Here is an 18186-nt window from a genome sequence, read left to right on the forward strand (position 1 = left end):
TCCTGACACATACTTACTCAGCACAGGAGAGTTTTCACACTATTTTATTCATTAAGAAGTATTTTCTTAGAACTTATGGGTCTCCAAATGACAATATCAATTTGCATGTGAAAATACTAATTTGCAACAGACGTGACATTATTCATTGAACGATTTGTCACACTAACTAATGAGCGGTAAATTATCTATTTTAAGCAATCTCACGTCATTTTGAACTGACATGCCAAGTCTTTAAAATAATGAGCCATGAGCGAGAATGATCAATATCATTCAGTATACATTCATTTATCAATTAAGACTGCATCTATCGGTGCTGGAAGTGAGAGGCAGGGCAAACTCGTACTTGCCTTATTCACAAGAGTAGTCCAGTTGGCAGAGTATGAATTAAGAACAGTGCCTTCAACAGAGCTAATCATGTGAGTAAGGCAACCAGAATTTAGCCCTAAAACTGTGCACACGAAAGTATTTGATAACGATAATAATGTTTTAGCAATTTAGCAGCCCAGTGGATTAAAGTAACAGCAACTGCTGTTGAAATGCTAATTTGCGATCATGATCAACAAACCACCCACCCACCACATGCAATCAAATGCCTCAGGATCCCAGAGGTATCAGCAGGTCTCTCTTACTCATGCCATTGCCTGCAAGGCAGAAACATATCTGCCCCTAGGCTAATGAACAGAACTGTCAAAATTCTCTTGTATACAATTGTTGTAATTTATTCAAGTTGTCTTGGGTTACTCGCATCCTCCATACGTTAAAGATAATTTGTGCAGCTATAGCAATATAAAGGTTATGCAGAGTTATTGAGACTCCTTCCCCTCTCCTCCAGCATAAGATCTTAAAGTCTGCCTTTTCCACACAAACATGTACTCCTAGAACAGTTTAAGCAGGGAACAAAACTAACCTTCATTTTTAAAAATTACAAATTAACTTCACAAAACAAGATGTGTATGTTCAGTTTGTTGACATTGCCTTGGTCTCTGACTGCGTCGCAGCAGTTCTGCCAATCTGACCGCGACAACATAGAAGGATCCTGCTGAAAAAACTGCAGCAGCACTACCAATATCATAGGGAAAGGCAAAATGCAACTCCTGGTGCATAAAGATGATATGTGCAGGGGAGGAGGAGAGTGAGAATGGTAAAAGCAGATAGAAAAGCTCTGGCAGCACACATTCTGCAGGGACTACCTTACCTCCCAGGACCAAGAAGTAACTCCAATGAGGTCACATCCTGTATCCTAGCTCCCAAGCTATGACAGAGTCACTGCTCTTGTACATACCTGGCAGGGTGAGGTTGTTCTTCCAGCAGTATGTGCTTCCTAATGGTTGGCACCAGTGATTCTCCTCTTCACAAAAAAGACTATAGGTTAGATGCTCTCAGAGTAAGGATGAAGATGAGACTATCTAGGAACCTTCTAGGGGTGAAGAAGCCACTAATGGCAGAAATTACAACTACTGTTCTCACCCCACTACTGTCTTTTGGCATCTGATGCTGGTCAGACTTGCATCGTCTTTTACATTTTCTAACACCAACAATCTACAGCTCTTGCCCCTTAGGGGACAGGGCATTATAGATGAGAAGAATGAAGGAGAATGGGAATGTGAAGATATCCGCAGAGACAAAAGAAGGGAAAACCCAGGAGAAAATATAACAGGAGCCCCCCTGACTTTACCCCCAAACAATTGTTTACTGACTGGAAAGGAAGTAAGATAGAGGCAAATGTCTGCTGTAGGCCAAACAATGGCCATTTCAGGGCTGCTCTTGGTTGTGCCTCCTAGATGAACAGGGCCAGCTACTGGACAGTGGCATGTTAGAAAAGGCCCTCTTAAACAGGTGAGCTTATAACAAAGAATTCAATGGCAAGTAAGCAGCCAGAGACAAGAGATCTGTTTAACATCTGAAAGCAGTTAAATTTCTAGATATTTAAAGGGCAGGGATTTGGGTGCAAGGAAGTCACTTTATGCCAAGTTAACTCAATTCTCACCTGCAGTATTTGGAATTTTCCATGTGTTCTCTGAAGCTTAACACTGAAAGCAATACACCCTATGGGAGATGTCTCCCTTCGGTCTTGTCTATACAATACTAGAAAAGGTTTGCAGTATAGTTTATAACAGATCCCTGAACAAAGCAAGCAATATTAGAAAAAGGACTTTTTTTTTGTGGGAATAACTCATTTAAACTAGGGCTTTTGTCTGGATAACTATATAAATTAGGGGTGTGTGATTTTTTCACACTCCTAAATGACCAAGCTATGCCAGCACAACTTTTAAGTGCAGACCAGACCTTAGTCTGTGCCCTTTTGACCAAGAATTTCAAAAACAGATGAACTCCAAATACCCTTCCTTTGCTACAGGACCTCTCCTTAGGGTCTGAAGGCTGTTCCTTTGCATTGGTGTGTGTCAAGTATCAGAGGGGTAGCCATGTTAGTTTGAATCTGTAAAAAGCAACAGAGGGTCCTGTGGCACCTTTAAGACTAACAGAAGTATTGGGAGCATAAGCTTTCATGGGTAAGAACCTCACTTTTTCAGATGCAAGGCTTGCATCTGAAGAAGTGAGGTTCTTACCCACGAAAGCTTATGCTCCCAATACTTCTGTTAGTCTTAAAGGTGCCACAGGACCCTCTGTTACATTGGTGTGTGTGAAATTCTTAAACAACACTCTATACTCATGTGAAGGTGGAGTAAAGCAAGAGGTGCTAAGTAGAGAGAGAGAGAGAGATTTAAATGAAGGACAGTGCATATAACATATCGACTCACACAAACACGGAGTATTGCGTCCAGTTTTGGTCTCCCACTACAGAAGGGATGTGGACAAATTGGAGAGAGTCCAGCGGAGGGCAACAAAAATGATTAGGGGGCTGGGGCACATAACTTATGAGGAGAGGTTGAGGGAACTGGGGTTATTTAGTCTGCAGAAGAGAAGAGTGAGGGGGGATTTGACAACAGCTTTCAATTACCTGAAGGAGGGTTCCAAAGAGGATGGAGCTAGGCTGTTCTCAGTGGTGGTAGATGACAGAACAAAGAGCAATGGTCTCAAGTTGCAATGAGGGAGGTCTACGTTGGATATTAGGAAACACTATTTAACTAGGAGGATGGTGAAGCACTGGAATGGGTTACCTAGGAAGGTGGTGGAATCTCCATCCTTAGAGGTTTTTAAGGCCCTGCTTGACAAAGCCCTGGCTGGGATGATTTAGTTCGTGTTGGTCCTGCTTTGAGCAGGGGATTGGACTAGATGACCTCCTGAGGTCTCTTCCAACCCTAATATTCTATGATTCTACAAGAGCTAGTCATTTCCCAAACCTTTGGCCAGGGCAACGTATCAGAGACCCAGCCTCTGCTGTAAGATCTCTTGTATCATCTTTCTACCTATACTGATTCAAATTTCTCCGTTATCTCTCTGAGATTATTTTGGCCTTCTCCCTTGTGACCTTCCAACTAAAGTACTTCAACTGATGTATTCTCTGTGGAACGAACGTCTCTCGTGAAACATCCTTTGTCCAGTTCCCAAATCCATTCAATATTGTGGTAGTTGCTTGGATGGACAGTTTACAGTTCCTCCTTTTCCTTGTCCACAGTCACAAATTTTAAACATCTTTTGGAAAAAAATATATATGCTGTGACAGATTCAGACCAGAAGGATATAAGAGAGTAGTGGAAGGCAGGTATATCAGCCTTCAGAATGAGGAGATCCCTGTTCCCTGAATAGCCAAACAAAGGCTACTCCAGGCCAATTAATCAATTAAGGCCGTTAGGCTAATGGAGATAGCTGGAACCAATCAAGGTCCCACTTATATTGTTTAAAAGCTCTCCTTCCAGTGCCCTACAGGGAGCCAAGGTGAAAGGAGCTGGAGGAGAGAAGCATTGCTGAATCCTGAGCTAAGGATGAAGCTAGGAAAAGGGGACCACAGGGGAAGTGGTCCAGGGAATCAAAGCAGCATCAGTGGTGAAGGGAAAGTCACCAACAGCTGCTACCATTAGGGTACCTGGGCTGGAACCCAGTGTAGAGGGTGGGCCCGGGTTTCCCCCACCCCATACTCTACAGAGATCCCCTGGAGAAGGGAGGCAGGACTCAGTCCAGGCAGAAGGCCAAACTGTGCCTACTGAGCTCTACGGAGCAACAGAGACTGTGGAGTATTCCTCCTTCCTATCTCCCACACTGGCCGGCGATGAAAGTAACTCAATAGGCTGTGACTCTTGCCACTACACTGAGAAAGGGGAGGTCACATGGGGGCCTTGTCAAGTTTCTGAGGCCACTGAATCTGCCCAGAAGTGTGGGACCCACCAATACAGGCTCGGAACTATGTCACAATGCTCAGTAATGGTCTCCCATCACCACCTTCCCATCTTATTTGCAAATCAGTGTTGCACGCTCCAAAGGTCATTTGATCTTTGTTCTAGCTCAATGACCATGTTTTTGCATGTTAGTAATTGTAGCTGGAGATGCAAGTTGAATGGAGCTTATAGTCTTCCTTTAAAAAGAGGCAGGGTTTATATTTTATTATAATTCCCTTTTATCATTAGTCTGCTCTGTGTCGAGTAGGTATTATTGACAGATTAACACCAATCCATTACAGGTATCCTTGTATTCTTCCATACCAAAAGCCTGGTGTTTTATTTTTTGGGGACGATTTATGCCCAGCTTTTCTGGTGTTACGCAGCAGCATGTTATATAATAAAAATCCAGATTGCTTTTGACACCATCCGCTGGCTGTTTGGATCCTTAGAGGCAGAGAAATTGAAGAAAGAGTCTATTTAGTCAACTAATTTTTGGCTTGACCTCCCCTCAGATGAGCAATGAAGAGCTACTTGTGCTCAGGAGAATGGCATCAGTGAACACTTCAGCTATAAAACACTAACAACTACATTAGAATGTAATTGGAGTAACCAAGTTCATTTTGTTACACAGACACTTTTGTCTCGGACAGTTTTGTCAGATTTGTCCAAAGTAAAAAAAAAAAAAAAAAAAAAAAAATCTCTGTAAAGTCTAAACAACCTTCTTGCATTCTCAACACGTTTACTTCTTGAATCTGTAACATGTATACAGTGAATTGGAACTGCAACGGCAAAGCTGAAATACAATACACACGAGGCACATACTGTCAGCATTATAATTCTCAATCTTAATCTTCCAATCACCAAGTTCGGGACACAATGTGTGATAAACACTCAAAGTGAGAGAGACAAAAATAATTATACATGCAGGAGCCTTCAAATGCTGTTGGATTCACTTCTTTAGTATTAATAATGCTTTGTATATTCTCAGTTATGTGAGTCTTTATTACTGCAACAATAACAGTGAGGGAACACCAAATTTGTGTGAAATATAGGAGAAACTGGCACTAAAACAAATGATATCCCTCCAAATGATGTATATTTGAGATGTACTGTATGAGGTTGATTGAAAATTTTCCATGTAATTTTTTTTAATGAAAAAACAAAACAAAACAAAACAAAACAGGATTTTTTGAATTATTTTATTTTATTTTTGTGGAGAGTGTCTGCTTTCCTCTAATATTTTCAGTTTTTCTATCAGAAAAATTTTGTCCAAAAATCTTAAAGTTTTTAGGTGTTTGACAAAAAGGTGACATTTTCTGTAGCAACACTTCTAACACTACCCAAGCTACCATCACATTTTCCCAACCAGCTGTAGTGCTGTGTACAATATAATTTAGAATCATTGTCTTTATTTTGCTCTTCTCCCTCCTACCATTGCTTAGAACCATGAACTCTACCATTTCATGATCACTTTCACTCAACCTGTCTTCCACTTTCAAATTCTCAACCAGTTCCTCCCTATTTGACAAAATCAAATCTAGAACAGCCTCTCCCCTAGTAGCTGTCCATAACTCTCCCCTAGTAGCTGTCTACACATTCTGAAATAAAAATGGTCTCCAATACATTACAAGAACTTACTGGGTAATCTGTGCCTTGCTGTGTTATTTTCCCAATAAATGTCTGGGTAGCTGAAGTCTCCCATCACCACCAAGTCCTGTGCTTTGGATTATTTTGCTTGCTCTTTTAAAAAATCCTCATCCGCCTCTTCTTCCTCCTCATTAGGTGGTCTGTAGTAAACCCCTACCATGACATCACCCATGTATTTTTCCCCTTTTATCCTTACCCAGAGACTTTCAACAAGTCTGTCTTCTATTTTCCATCACCATAGTCCATGTGTATACATTTTTAATATATAAGGCAACACTTCCTCCCTTTTTTCCCTGCCTGTCCTTCCTGAGCAAACTGTACACTTCTATATCAATATTCCAGACATGTGTATTATCCCACCAGGTCTCTGTGATGCCAACTATGTCATAGTTTTGTTTATTTACCAACATTTCGAATTCTTCCTGCTTATTCCCCATACTTCTTGCATTAGTATACAGACATCTAAGATACTGATTTGATCCCCTCCACCCCAAGTTCTGTCTTGTCTTTCCTTTGCCCCTGCTATAACAGCCCATGCTCCCCCCACATTCTAAACCTTCTCCCAGGTCTCCATGTTCTTGACTTTCAAGAGAAGATTTGAACCTTGAATGTTATCTGTAAGAAGAAAACTCCCTATCATAGGGGAGTCATGGGCACAGGCACAAATAACTTAAAAAATACAGTTTATCTGTTGCCCACATTACTGAATGAGTGAGATAGAAAGTTGGTCAGTTTGACTAATTCCATGCCCTTTGGGGACTGTGACTCCTTCCCTGCCTAACAGAGAAGATCTTAAAGATGGATAACATTCCCTTCAGTGACAAAATTATTGACAGATTAAGGAGAAATCACTGTATATAACTCATGCACATTAGAAATCTTGTATGTAAATTATATGAAAACTCAAGATACATATGTACATGTGATGGCAGGCAATGCCCAAATGAACTTGGGAAGTTGATTTGCTTAACAGAGCCTTGTCCCTACATTACTCTTTCAGCAATTACTTGTTTTGGAACAAAGACAACAGTACAGAAAAAAATAATTTTTAACGTCTCCTCATGGCTAGCTCCTTCCTTCCTTTTCAGGAGAAAACGAACATCATTAAACAACATTAAAAACATATTTTTAAGTGGGCATGTGAAATGTGTGCCAAACATTAACATGTTTCATTCACGCCAAAGATCTGATATATTGTTTCTCTTTCTAAAATATCAAAAACATATAAAGTATAAAGTATAAAGATAGCAAAAAATCAAAACACCCTTTAAGGACTTCAGAGGGCCTTAATGGTTAAAATGAATGAAAAAGACAGCTGTAAGCCCACATAAATCTAAACTTCAGACGTTATTTCACCTCATGTGTATACTGGGGAGAATTTCCTAAAGATTTGTGAAAAACAATATGTTTTAGCAGAACAGTTGGTGATACAGTGAAAATTATAGCAGCTAGAAATGTTTTCCCATATCTGCAAATCAATTATTATACCTGATATGGGGCATCCTAATTATCCAAAAAACAACAATCAACTATAATTACAAGAGATTTGATGTGAAGTGTACACCGTTATATCAGCAAAATATTTATTTCAAATAAAACCCAACCCGCTAGGCACCAATACAATCAGTATAAAAATATAAATATTCAGTAGGATCTATGACCAAAAACTCAAAAATTAAATCCCCAATATGCATCAAAATTGAAGGTCCACCATTCAATTTAACGTCTAATCTGATAAAATAGTCAAAGGTAATGGTTTCATTGTTCACCTGACTTTATTACTACCTCATGTTGGGCTTTATACAATACATTTTATATCAACTGACTGTAAACAACTGCGGATTGAGTGGCAATTCAAGAACCTAATGCTGCACCCGTGTGCTTACCCTTTCTTGGGAGCAGTGCCGTTAGAGCCAATAGAACTACTCATATATTTAAAAATGTACATAAGTGTTTGCAAGGTAAGGATCCAATTCAAAGGTGGAAAATGAAACTGTTCATGCTTGTGTGCTTCCTTCCACTCTATAGCTTTTTTGGGTGTGTGCGTATTAGACCACTTGGTAAAACATTATTAACTTTGGCTGTGAATTTAACAATATTTATTTTAAAAATTCATTTATCTTGGCACAACTATATCACACAAAAAATAATGGTTACTGGAGTGCAATACATTAACCTGGCTTCACAGAGACACGTAACATTACAGATCTGCTGGAGGTGCAAAACTCAGACCCAGATCTTGACCATCCCAATGTTCAGGTTTGTTTGTGGTCTGGGGCTTAGAAAGGGACCCTGATCCGACTCCTATGGCTGTTCCACTTTGTTCTCATACCTCCAACAGCTTTAGACAGTGGTCATTTATTCACAAGTCTAGGAATCCTAAATGGATGTTAGAAGCAACTCCTCATTCCGTTGTGGTATCTCACTAGCAATTCAGCTGTCTTTCCCTCCGTTTTGGTGAATAACATTTATAGTTTGGATGCAAGTCACATCCCATCTGTGGATGATGACAGGAATTCTCACTTTTTCTATGTGTCATTTTAGACAAAGGTTCTTAGCAAAATCATCTGTTTTTTTTATCACCTTCTGTTTGGCACCTCAGACTTTCATATTCTTGAAGTTCCACGGTGCTGTAAAATATTGGAAGCCAACGTACATGACCTCATTGAATGACTGACATCGGTAATAAAAGCATTTGTCTATCTGCAGGAATAGGTTTTCATTGGTCTATTCCTATAGAGAGCTCGGAGAATGTACCATCTCCGCATCAACAAGAAAGGGGAAACTGGGTGGGAGGTATGAACAGGAGTTCAAAATATACATCATCTCAAAGACAGAAAAATTTAGCAAGCTCAGCCAGTTGTAAAATGGCCCCTTTAAGGCTGCATCTGCCTGGCTCTGTCAAACACAAAGAGTCATAATAGCTAAATCGCTGCATTACCAATGCCAGCCATTCACCCATGTCTAGTTTATATTCACCTTGCCTAGGAAATAACATCCAATATTTAACATTGCAGTACTTTCAAAATGTGATTGCACATCAATAATTAAAACAAACAAGCAAACAAAACTAGTTTCTTTCAGAATCTTATTGGAGGCCCAAAGTCAATTAGTCAAAGACATTTTAAAATAGAGCATGAATTATAAAATGCACATAGCCTTTTGCCTCTAACAGAACTTTGTTTTCATGTCTATGATTGCATGGTCCATCAGAATATTTGTTTTAGCTCTGGTTGAGCATCACCACATTACAGTTTCTCCTCCTTAGACAGAGTCAGATTTATTAGTTTGTTTGTCAGGAAAATAGATCCATTCTAGCAAAACTAACACCAAAACCTGCTCCTTAGGCTAATTACAGCTACGTAACTACATAGGCTTCAGCAATGCTGCCCAGAGGGCAGAAATTAACCATAAGGGTTATCAATCAACTATTAGAATTCCTGTAGAATCAAAGCCATTGAGCCCCAAGAAATTAACTAGAGGTTGGAACACACTTCAAAATCCAGGTAAATCCGTCCACCTTTCCCTTCCCTTTCCCTCAACCTCTGCTTTCTGTGATTTTTCTTTCTCTCCTCCACATCCAGTTCATACATGGAGGTCCTTTGTCTCTCAAGTTGTTCAAAACAGAATGAAAATATACCAGAGTCTATATTCTTACATTCCAACACAGAGTGACTCAGACTGGAATTTTAATGAATTTCTCTATGCACCCTCCCATTCACCTCTCAATGGAGTGACATTTTCATGGTCTACAAGCAAGGCTGGAAAGGCAACCAGGTAAACAATTACTATTTGACTCTCGCTAGCAGTGCCCTTGGGATCAATGAAAGGAACTGATCTTGTTCTAATAAGAGGTGAGAGACTCTTCCACTAAATAGTGTGCCCACAAATAAATTTGCATTCAAGCTAAAAGTTAGAGTTTTACACTATTGCTTTCAGCTAATTAATGGGCCTAGTGCTACTTGTAGTGTCACCAGGAAAGGCTGCCAACATGATACTTACTCTAAGTTTCCAAAGAACATAATCAAAAGGCAGCCAAGTCTTCTATTGTGTTATGAGAGGGTAGTTCAGGAGCAGAAATAAGGGAAATAAACAATGTTTGAGGCTGTGGACTTCTCACTGTAGCAAGAGTGCACATTTTACTTCTTATGAGATGGGTGACATCTGCCAGTCAATGTGGCAGGTGTTGATTGTCTGACAGGCAGCAATTTAAACAATACTGAATAGAAGTGGGAGACACTAGGCCATTTTATTTCAAAATTTCATATCTGGTTAAATCTGATCCTCATGACTGATTCACGTGTTGTTTTTGCATCAAGCATGTGTTACATCTGCAGTAAACGTTACATACTCAGTGCCTTGGCAGAGAATCAACTGGGCATGTCAGTGCCATTTCTGTACTGAAAGCATGGGAGCAACTGCAGGCCTCCAAGGTGAGAAGAGAGAAGGAGCTGCTTGTCAAGTGTGTGAGTGGGGAAGGCAAAGCCGTGGAAACCACCTAACCAGTTACCCCCACTCTCATGGTGGGGTTTATCCCCCCCAACACACACACACCAAGCCAGGACATAGAACAGGAGTTGACACATACAGACCCTCAAGCCAGCAGAATGAAAGGGAGAGAGAAGAGAAGTTAAACAGCCCCTTCCTCTCCAGCAGTCAAAAGCCAAGTGAACTTTCTGTCCAGTAGCTGTAGGGTACCAAAGATACGTGAGTTTGGTGGGGTGGAGGTGTGGGAGAAAAGGGGAAGCAGAATCTCCTTCCCAGAAGTGAAGAGGGTGAAGAGTGAGGGGGGCTTGACACTTGGCTACCAAGATGTTCAGAGAGGGAGAGAGGACATTAGTGGCATAGCTGGTTAAGTCAATAAATATCTTCTTGGAATGGACTCCTATAAGAACAGCCATTCTGGGTCAGATCAATGGTCCATTTAGCCTAGTATCCTGAAAGAGGACAATACCAGATGCTTCAAAGGGAATGAACAGACCAGGGCAATTTCAAGTGATCCATCCAGTCTCATCCAATCACAGCTTCTGGCAGCTGTAGATTTAGGGACATCTGGAGCATGGGTTGCATCCCTGACGATCTTGGCTAATAGTCATTGATAGACCTGTCCTCCATGAACTTATCTAATTCTTTTTTGAACCCAATTATACTTTTGGCCTTCACAACATCCCAAGACAACAAGTTCTACAAGTTGATTGTGGGCTTTGTGAAGAAGTCCTTCCTTTTGTTTGTTTTAAACCTCCTGCCTATTAATGTCATCAGGTGACCCGTTGTTCTTGTGTTACGTGAAGGGGAAATAACACTTCCCTATAAACTTTCTCCACACCATTCATGATTTTACAGACCTCTATCATATCCCCCCTGGGTCTTCTCTTTTCTAAGCTGCAGTCCCAGTCTTTTTAACCTCTCGTCACGTGGAAGCTGTTCCATACCACTAATCATTTTTGTTGCCCTTCTCTGCACCTTCTCCAATTCTTATAGATCTTTTTAGAGATGGGGCAACCAGAACTGCACACAGTATTCAAGGCATGGGTGTATTATGGATGCAGATAGTGGCATTATGATATTTTTGTCTTATTATCTATTGCTTTCCTAATAGTTCCAACAATGTTCACGATTTGGCTTATAAGCTCTCTGGGACATGCACTGGCATTTCCTGTATGTTTGTGGAGTACCTAGCATGTAGGAGCCCTAACTTGGTTAACCTTCATTGCAACATATATACATATCAAACAATAATCACAAAATAACAATCATAATTGACTAAGTACGTCTAGCTCATAGGAGAAAGATTTTTAAAATTGCAGGCATCTAAAGACAAGTTATAAAGAATGGAAATTATTGCCGAGAGGTATATTAAAAATATCAACTAGGGTGTATGTTCTCAGATGTGCATTCAGGTCCTTTAAGGTTTTCAAATGCTTGTTCACCTGGCACTAATACGATAAACATTGTTGGGGGGAATCATTTACTAGCATGGAGTATCCTTACATGGGCTAGTCCTCAATTTTTTGTGAAATAGGGATTTCAGGTGGCATATTTATATATGAAACTTCTACTGCAGGGGAATTCTGGTTGGTTACTCTAAGATCCCACAGTGCCGACACCTTTAGTGGAGGGGCTCCAACCTGACATCATTTAACTATGGCAGCAAACAACAGAGCTGCAAACATTTCTTACCTCCAGAATGAGGCGGTGGTCTGCAAAGCAGCACAACTCCTTGACCTTCTCGAACAGACACTGCAATTCTTTTAGTTTTAAAGGTTTCAAGATCTGTTTTTGAAAGAAAAGAGAAGTGCGTATCAGTACACATACAATGACAGAAGAATACATTCATAGAGGCCCAGGTCTGTGATTCTTGTGCAGGACAAGCAGCAATTTACTAGACAAATTAGTTGCACTGACTTCAGTGGACTACTCAGTATAAGCAACTGAGTAAGGATGACAATGAGGATTGGAATTATTTATGCAGATATATGACTAAATAGATACCGAACCTGAATCTGATTTCACTGATGCTGGGTTTAAACCAGCATAACTCAGTTAACTCCAATGGTGTTACTACTGTAACTTGGGTTAGAATCAGGTCTCTAATTTGCTGCTATTTGGTAACTAGAGTTTCATCTGAAATGAAGCATTTGATATTTGGGAATAACATTAAGGATCTGATTTGAATGTCCAATAAATTCATACGCAATAGCCAATAGTTGTTCAGAAAAAGACAGTTACTTTTTCCATAACTGGCTTTCTTCGAAATGTGCTGCTCATGTCTATTCCACTTAGGCAAAATTAGCTTTGAAGTTCATGGTAGTTTGTTTAAGTAAGGACACCAGAACTGGGTCTCAGTATATTGGGCTGGATTCTCCACTGCCTTGTATCTTGTACAGTCATTTAAATATCTGTACAAAGTGGGTGTAAAATGCTGCTAACTCGGTGCGTAAATGCAGAATTCCAGATCAAGAACATTTTATACCCACTTTGCAATGGTGTAAATGACGACACAAGGTCCAATGGACAGTCAGGCCCTGTTAAATCTATCTGTGATGCCAGAAACAGCCGTAAATATAAGCTGACAATTTGGTACTCCATCCTAAAAAAAATAAAAAAGAAGGAAAGAAGTCCTCCCCCGTAAACTCTAAATAATCTTAAAGCAAATCTTTCAAACGCAAACTTGCAGAGACATCAACACTGGATTTTGAAAACGGAGCTCACAGTGGATGGCAGTTTTTCTCCAGTACAATCTGAGATCTGCTCTCAAGATACTCATTTGAGTGTTATTTACAATAATGAAGAACTGAAGTACACCATTACAAATTAATAGGCCAAACAGAAGTCAATCCAGAGAGCTATTGGTGGAATCAGCTAGGAGGGGAAAAAGATTTGTTTACAACTTTGGAAAAGGGACAGGCACAAAAGTTATCATGTACAGATGTTTGATGATGTGCACAAAGGACTGTTTAAAATCTTTGCAGCCAAGCATAATAAAAATAGTGGGTTGACCAACAATAGCTATTTTCCAGTGTAATTTATATGTAACATTAAAAAGCAACAACAGATGTTCACCCAATAAGACCACAACTACAGTAATTATGCATTTCAATGCCTCATTTTTTAAAAAAACTGTTGCTTAATGCAACAGTAATAATGTACTTTTCCTTATTCATATTATTATTCTTTAAACAATTAAAAAACTCTAAAAATCAAACTGAAAGAGAAAACATCTGTGAGTGCTTAAGGGCCTATTAATGTATGAACCTGACCATCTCTCTCTTTTCATATCAGCGTGACATTGTATTCTCACTGGGGCAGAGTCAGTCACTTTACAGGCAGATTGGTTTCACTCATACTTGCCAGACCCGACACTTGTCACTGATATGGGTCTCATCCAGTGACTCTCAGATACTTTGGGAGCACAACACATATGGACACATATGTGACACTGCACCCCATATTCTTCATAGAGATGTTATTATATGATATGATTATGGCATAATTCTGATGTACTTCACACAAGATAGGTCATGTGAGATATCATTGGAAAGATTATGATTTACTGAATATGGTTATCCTATTTGTATGCATGTATCTTTTCTGTATCTGAAGTTAGGAATATTGACTATATATATCTGTATTTCAAATGTGTTTACACCTGGGGAATGCCCACTAGGCATAATGCACTCCGTCCAGATGGCTGGCTGGGAAGGGCCCATTCAGATTAAAGGGCCATTAGAGAAAACAATAGGCCTTAGAAGTAGTTTCTCTCTCACCAGGAGTGGGGGCCTAATGGAGGGGGGGTTTCCTGAGGATGCTACAAACAGCCTCTGCCTCATTGCTGCTATGACACTACAGGCACATGTGATCCGGTCACCTGGTGCTGGACTCCATCTTGGGATACCAGTATTTTTCCACTGACTGGTGTGGGAGCCAAGCTTTGAAACAAAGGGTTCCCGCCATACACAAAAGCTATATAAGGCAGGGGAGTGACATCATCAGGGTTCTCCACTGACTCTGACACTAACTCTTAGAAACACTGAAGGAACAAAAACTGAAGTGGAGGAAGTGCTAGACCCGGGCTAAAGGAATTTCTAGCCTGTGAATGAAACACCTGGGGATTCCAAGCTGTAAATTAGTGCAGCTTGCCCCTTAGGAGTCTGCAGCCTGCTTGCCTCATCATTTAGGGAGAGAATTTGCTATTCATATCTGTTCTATGTAGTATATCAAGCTTAGTTTGCATGTTTTGTTTATTTGCTAGGTAATCTGCTTTGATCTCTTATAATCACTTAAAATCTACCATTTGTAGTTAATACATTTGTTTTTGCTTTGTCTAAAACCAGTTTGTGTGTAAATCATAACTTGGGTAGAAAGCTGTTGTATATTTCCTCTCTACACTGGGGGGGGGGGGAATTTCACGAGTTTACGCTGTACACTTCTCTGTGCAGCGCAAGACGGTATAATTTTGGGTTCACACTCCAGAGAGGAGTGCGTGTCTTAGGAACTGGGAGGTGCCCTAACTGTGCCTCCCCATGCAGAGCTGATCACAGCATCTGTATGTAACTGCAGCTGGGTGTGTCCCTACCTGTATGTGTGCTGGTGAAGTGCAGGCTGGAGCCTGGAATCGGGCTTGGCAGCCTGGTCACAGCAATACAGTGTAAATGGAGCCTAGGCTGGTGGGTCGGGGGGGACTCAGTGGTACCCCAGTTGCAGGTGGCACCCTGGGGGGAACCCATCACCATGTGTTTTTACAACTGTCCTCAGGAGGAAGATCCTGTGGTTAAGATATATGAGAGGGGCTCAGGAACTGGGCTGTACTCCCAGCTTTGCCACAGAACGTGTGTGTGAATGTGGATGAGTCATTGAGGCCCAAATTCTCAGAAGAATCAAGTAATTTTTGTTACTTCAGTTGTATTCACACAGGGCCTGATGTTCAGCGGTACTGAGCACCTATAACTCTGATTTATTCCAATGGGAGCTCAAAGGAAGCTCCCAAACCCTTCGATCTCAGATCCTCCAATGTTTCTATCTGGTTGCCCCTTCCCCGCCTTCCCCCAGTGTGGCAGCACAACTCATTAGCCACCCTAACATTCTTCACCTTTACTCCTTACACAAAGAAGGGACAAGATGGAGTGAGAGTTAATAATCTGTCTGAGGGTGACGAGTCCCCACGCTGAGATCACAGATACTAGGAGCAGATCCCCAGTATTAGGAACAGAGTCCGACCTGGACGGCTCCAGTGCCGGTGCTAGCACTGACTCCATAAGGAGCACCCGGAGATGTAGGCCTCGCTCCTTCTTTGTCCGAGGTTTGAACCCCTTGCAAACCCGACACTTGTCACTGATACGGGTCTCATCCAGGCACCTCAGACAGTTACTCTGAGGATCGTTGATGGGCATAGTTTTTTTTTTGCAGCGATCACAGGGTTTGAAGCCTGGGGATCGGGGTATGCCCCGTCCCTAGGCTGAGTCCCATCTGGGACTAACTAACTAACTACACTGAGGGAAACTACTAACAACTTTTAACTATTTACAGAGAAAAGTTCATCTCAATGGATTAAGAGTGAGAAGGCTTGCCAACGCAAGAAAGGTTCCAGCACTGTCACTGGCGGTAAGAAGGAACTGAGGATGGGGGAGCCGGAAGCACCCCTTACATTGCGCCATATGGGCACCACTCCAGAGGGTGCCAGAGCCGGTCCCCTATGGATACTGCTGAGAAAAAAACTTCCAGCACTGGTGCATGTGGCGAGCACACACACCTACAATAGAATGGGTGTGAGCAAGCACTCAAAGAAGAATTGAGAATTCACAGAAGACACAGACAGACTGACAGGCAAAGAGACAGACAACAGAAGGAGCAGCTGAAAACATGGTGACTGACCCGCCAAGATACCTGAAGAGAGGTTTTCTGGTCAGGAGAGGTTCTTAAATAAAGTAAAGAATTAAACAGAAGAGCCACACATTCTAATGGAAAAGCTATTTTCACTCAATACCAGGAAATTCTCAACCTCAGATTTAGACAACAAACACTAGTTAATCACCTAGTCTTAGAAATGGCATCAGTGAATTTCTTTATAAATCTTTAGATTCTCCTTTGCAAATTGACATCAGACAAAAAGTGCAAGTCAGGTAATAATTAAAAACTACCACATGAAATAAATGTTAAAATGAGCATTATTGTAATGTATGCAGTGTAGCTGTAGCCATGGCAGTCCCCAGATATTAGAGAGACAAGGTGGGTGAGGTAATGTCTTTTATTCTGTTGGTGAGAGAGACAAACTTTCGAGCTACACAGACCTGACAGAGAACTCTCTTAAGCTTGTCTCACTCACCAACAGAAGTTGGTCCAATAAGAGATATTACCTCACTCACCTTGTCTCGCCATTATTGTAATACACTTAAAGCCCAAATCTCTAAATTTGGGAAACATTCCCCGTGATTATGAGAGAGACTGATCTCAGTTACACTAGAATCAGTTCAGAGTGCAACCAAGATCAAAATCTGGCCCTGTTCTGTGGAATAAGAGGATACGTTTCTATAAAGACAACATCCCTGATCATTCTAATAGCGAGTGTTATAACAACTCCTAACCCCAGTGGGCTATTATGTGATTTAAAAAAATATATAAATAAGATGCAGTTCATTAGTATTGGACTCTCTCAAACATTAAACATATTATAACGTACCAAAAAATCACTCTTTTTAGCACTCAGAAAAGATGAGGGAAAAATAATCTCCTTTATTTTTGCTGTCTTGTAATTGCAACATTCTGGACATTTTTAAGCTTCATGTACCTTCCTGAAATCATAATTTGTTTCTGGAAAAGGGGATATATTTTTGGACAGATGAACCATTGCATATCAAGGGTTGGTAGTAATACCCTTATGATGCAGATATTGTTTGTAAATCTGGGGTCAGGTAAGGAGAATGTTGGAGATTATATTATTCTTATATTAAATTGTGAATTGCATGTTCAGAAGTAGGTTACTTTGTAAGGGAGTCTCTCTTAACAGAGGCTTTGTCAGTGCTGAGAATATAAATTCGCAGAAAAGAAGAATTCTTGAATTAAAAAAATAATCTTAAAGATGATACAGAACTTGAGGAAAAGCCCTAAAGATATGTGTTTAGAATTAACTGCATTATACACAGGGCCAGAACCTCTATTAAAATGCACAGGACTGTTGTCAGAGGCTAACCAGTCACTTGACATTTCCTCTGAGCAAGTCAGCTACCCAGTGGAGCCGTGTCCTCTTCACGTTGCTGCACATTTGCTCACCTGCTGCATCAACGTTTGAGGGAAAGGGGGGCTATGTGGGTGGAGAGTGAATACATCCAAGGAGGTATTGGCAAAAGTAAAATAATCCACATGCTACAATCCCAAACCAGCTGTTTCACAGCTATTTGGGAGTCCAACTATTATGTCACCTTCAGACCAGGAATCTCTGTTTGGACACTGCTGCTCTATCAGTGCTGGACAGGAAAAGTTGAGAAGCCTGTGGTTACAGGGGAGAACACAGTTGTCAAAGGAAGAAATGTCACTGATGAGCAGCGGGCAGAAATGCATCTGTCACAGAGCCTACTAATCCTTCTCAGTGTGCCATGGAAGCAGTGGATACAGCTACCCAGGCCCCCTAGTCCAGGACCCTTTGATGGCAGCCTTTCTTGACAAGCTCTGAGGAAGAGAGATTTGCTAGCCATTCTTACACACAAAAACTATGCTAAAGTAATGTTAAAGCTACAAAGTCGATCATTCAGAATTAGGAAATATCATA

The 18186-nt window shown here is 40.8% G+C and overlaps 1 protein-coding gene across 2 annotated transcripts in view; it reads right to left on the bottom strand.

The window, feature by feature from the left end:
- LOC117880759 (contactin-3-like) overlaps window positions 1-18186 on the bottom strand; it is a 226248-nt gene that overhangs the window by 81848 nt on the left and 126214 nt on the right. For both annotated transcript variants that reach the window (XM_034777204.1, XM_034777203.1), the window contains exon 3: window positions 12105-12197. In XM_034777204.1, the coding sequence (XP_034633095.1) occupies window positions 12105-12197 (93 nt within the window). The remainder of the gene's footprint in view (window positions 1-12104; window positions 12198-18186) is intronic.

This window comes from Trachemys scripta, chromosome 7 (assembly GCF_013100865.1).
Source record: "Trachemys scripta elegans isolate TJP31775 chromosome 7, CAS_Tse_1.0, whole genome shotgun sequence".
Lineage (NCBI taxonomy): Eukaryota > Metazoa > Chordata > Testudines > Emydidae > Trachemys > Trachemys scripta.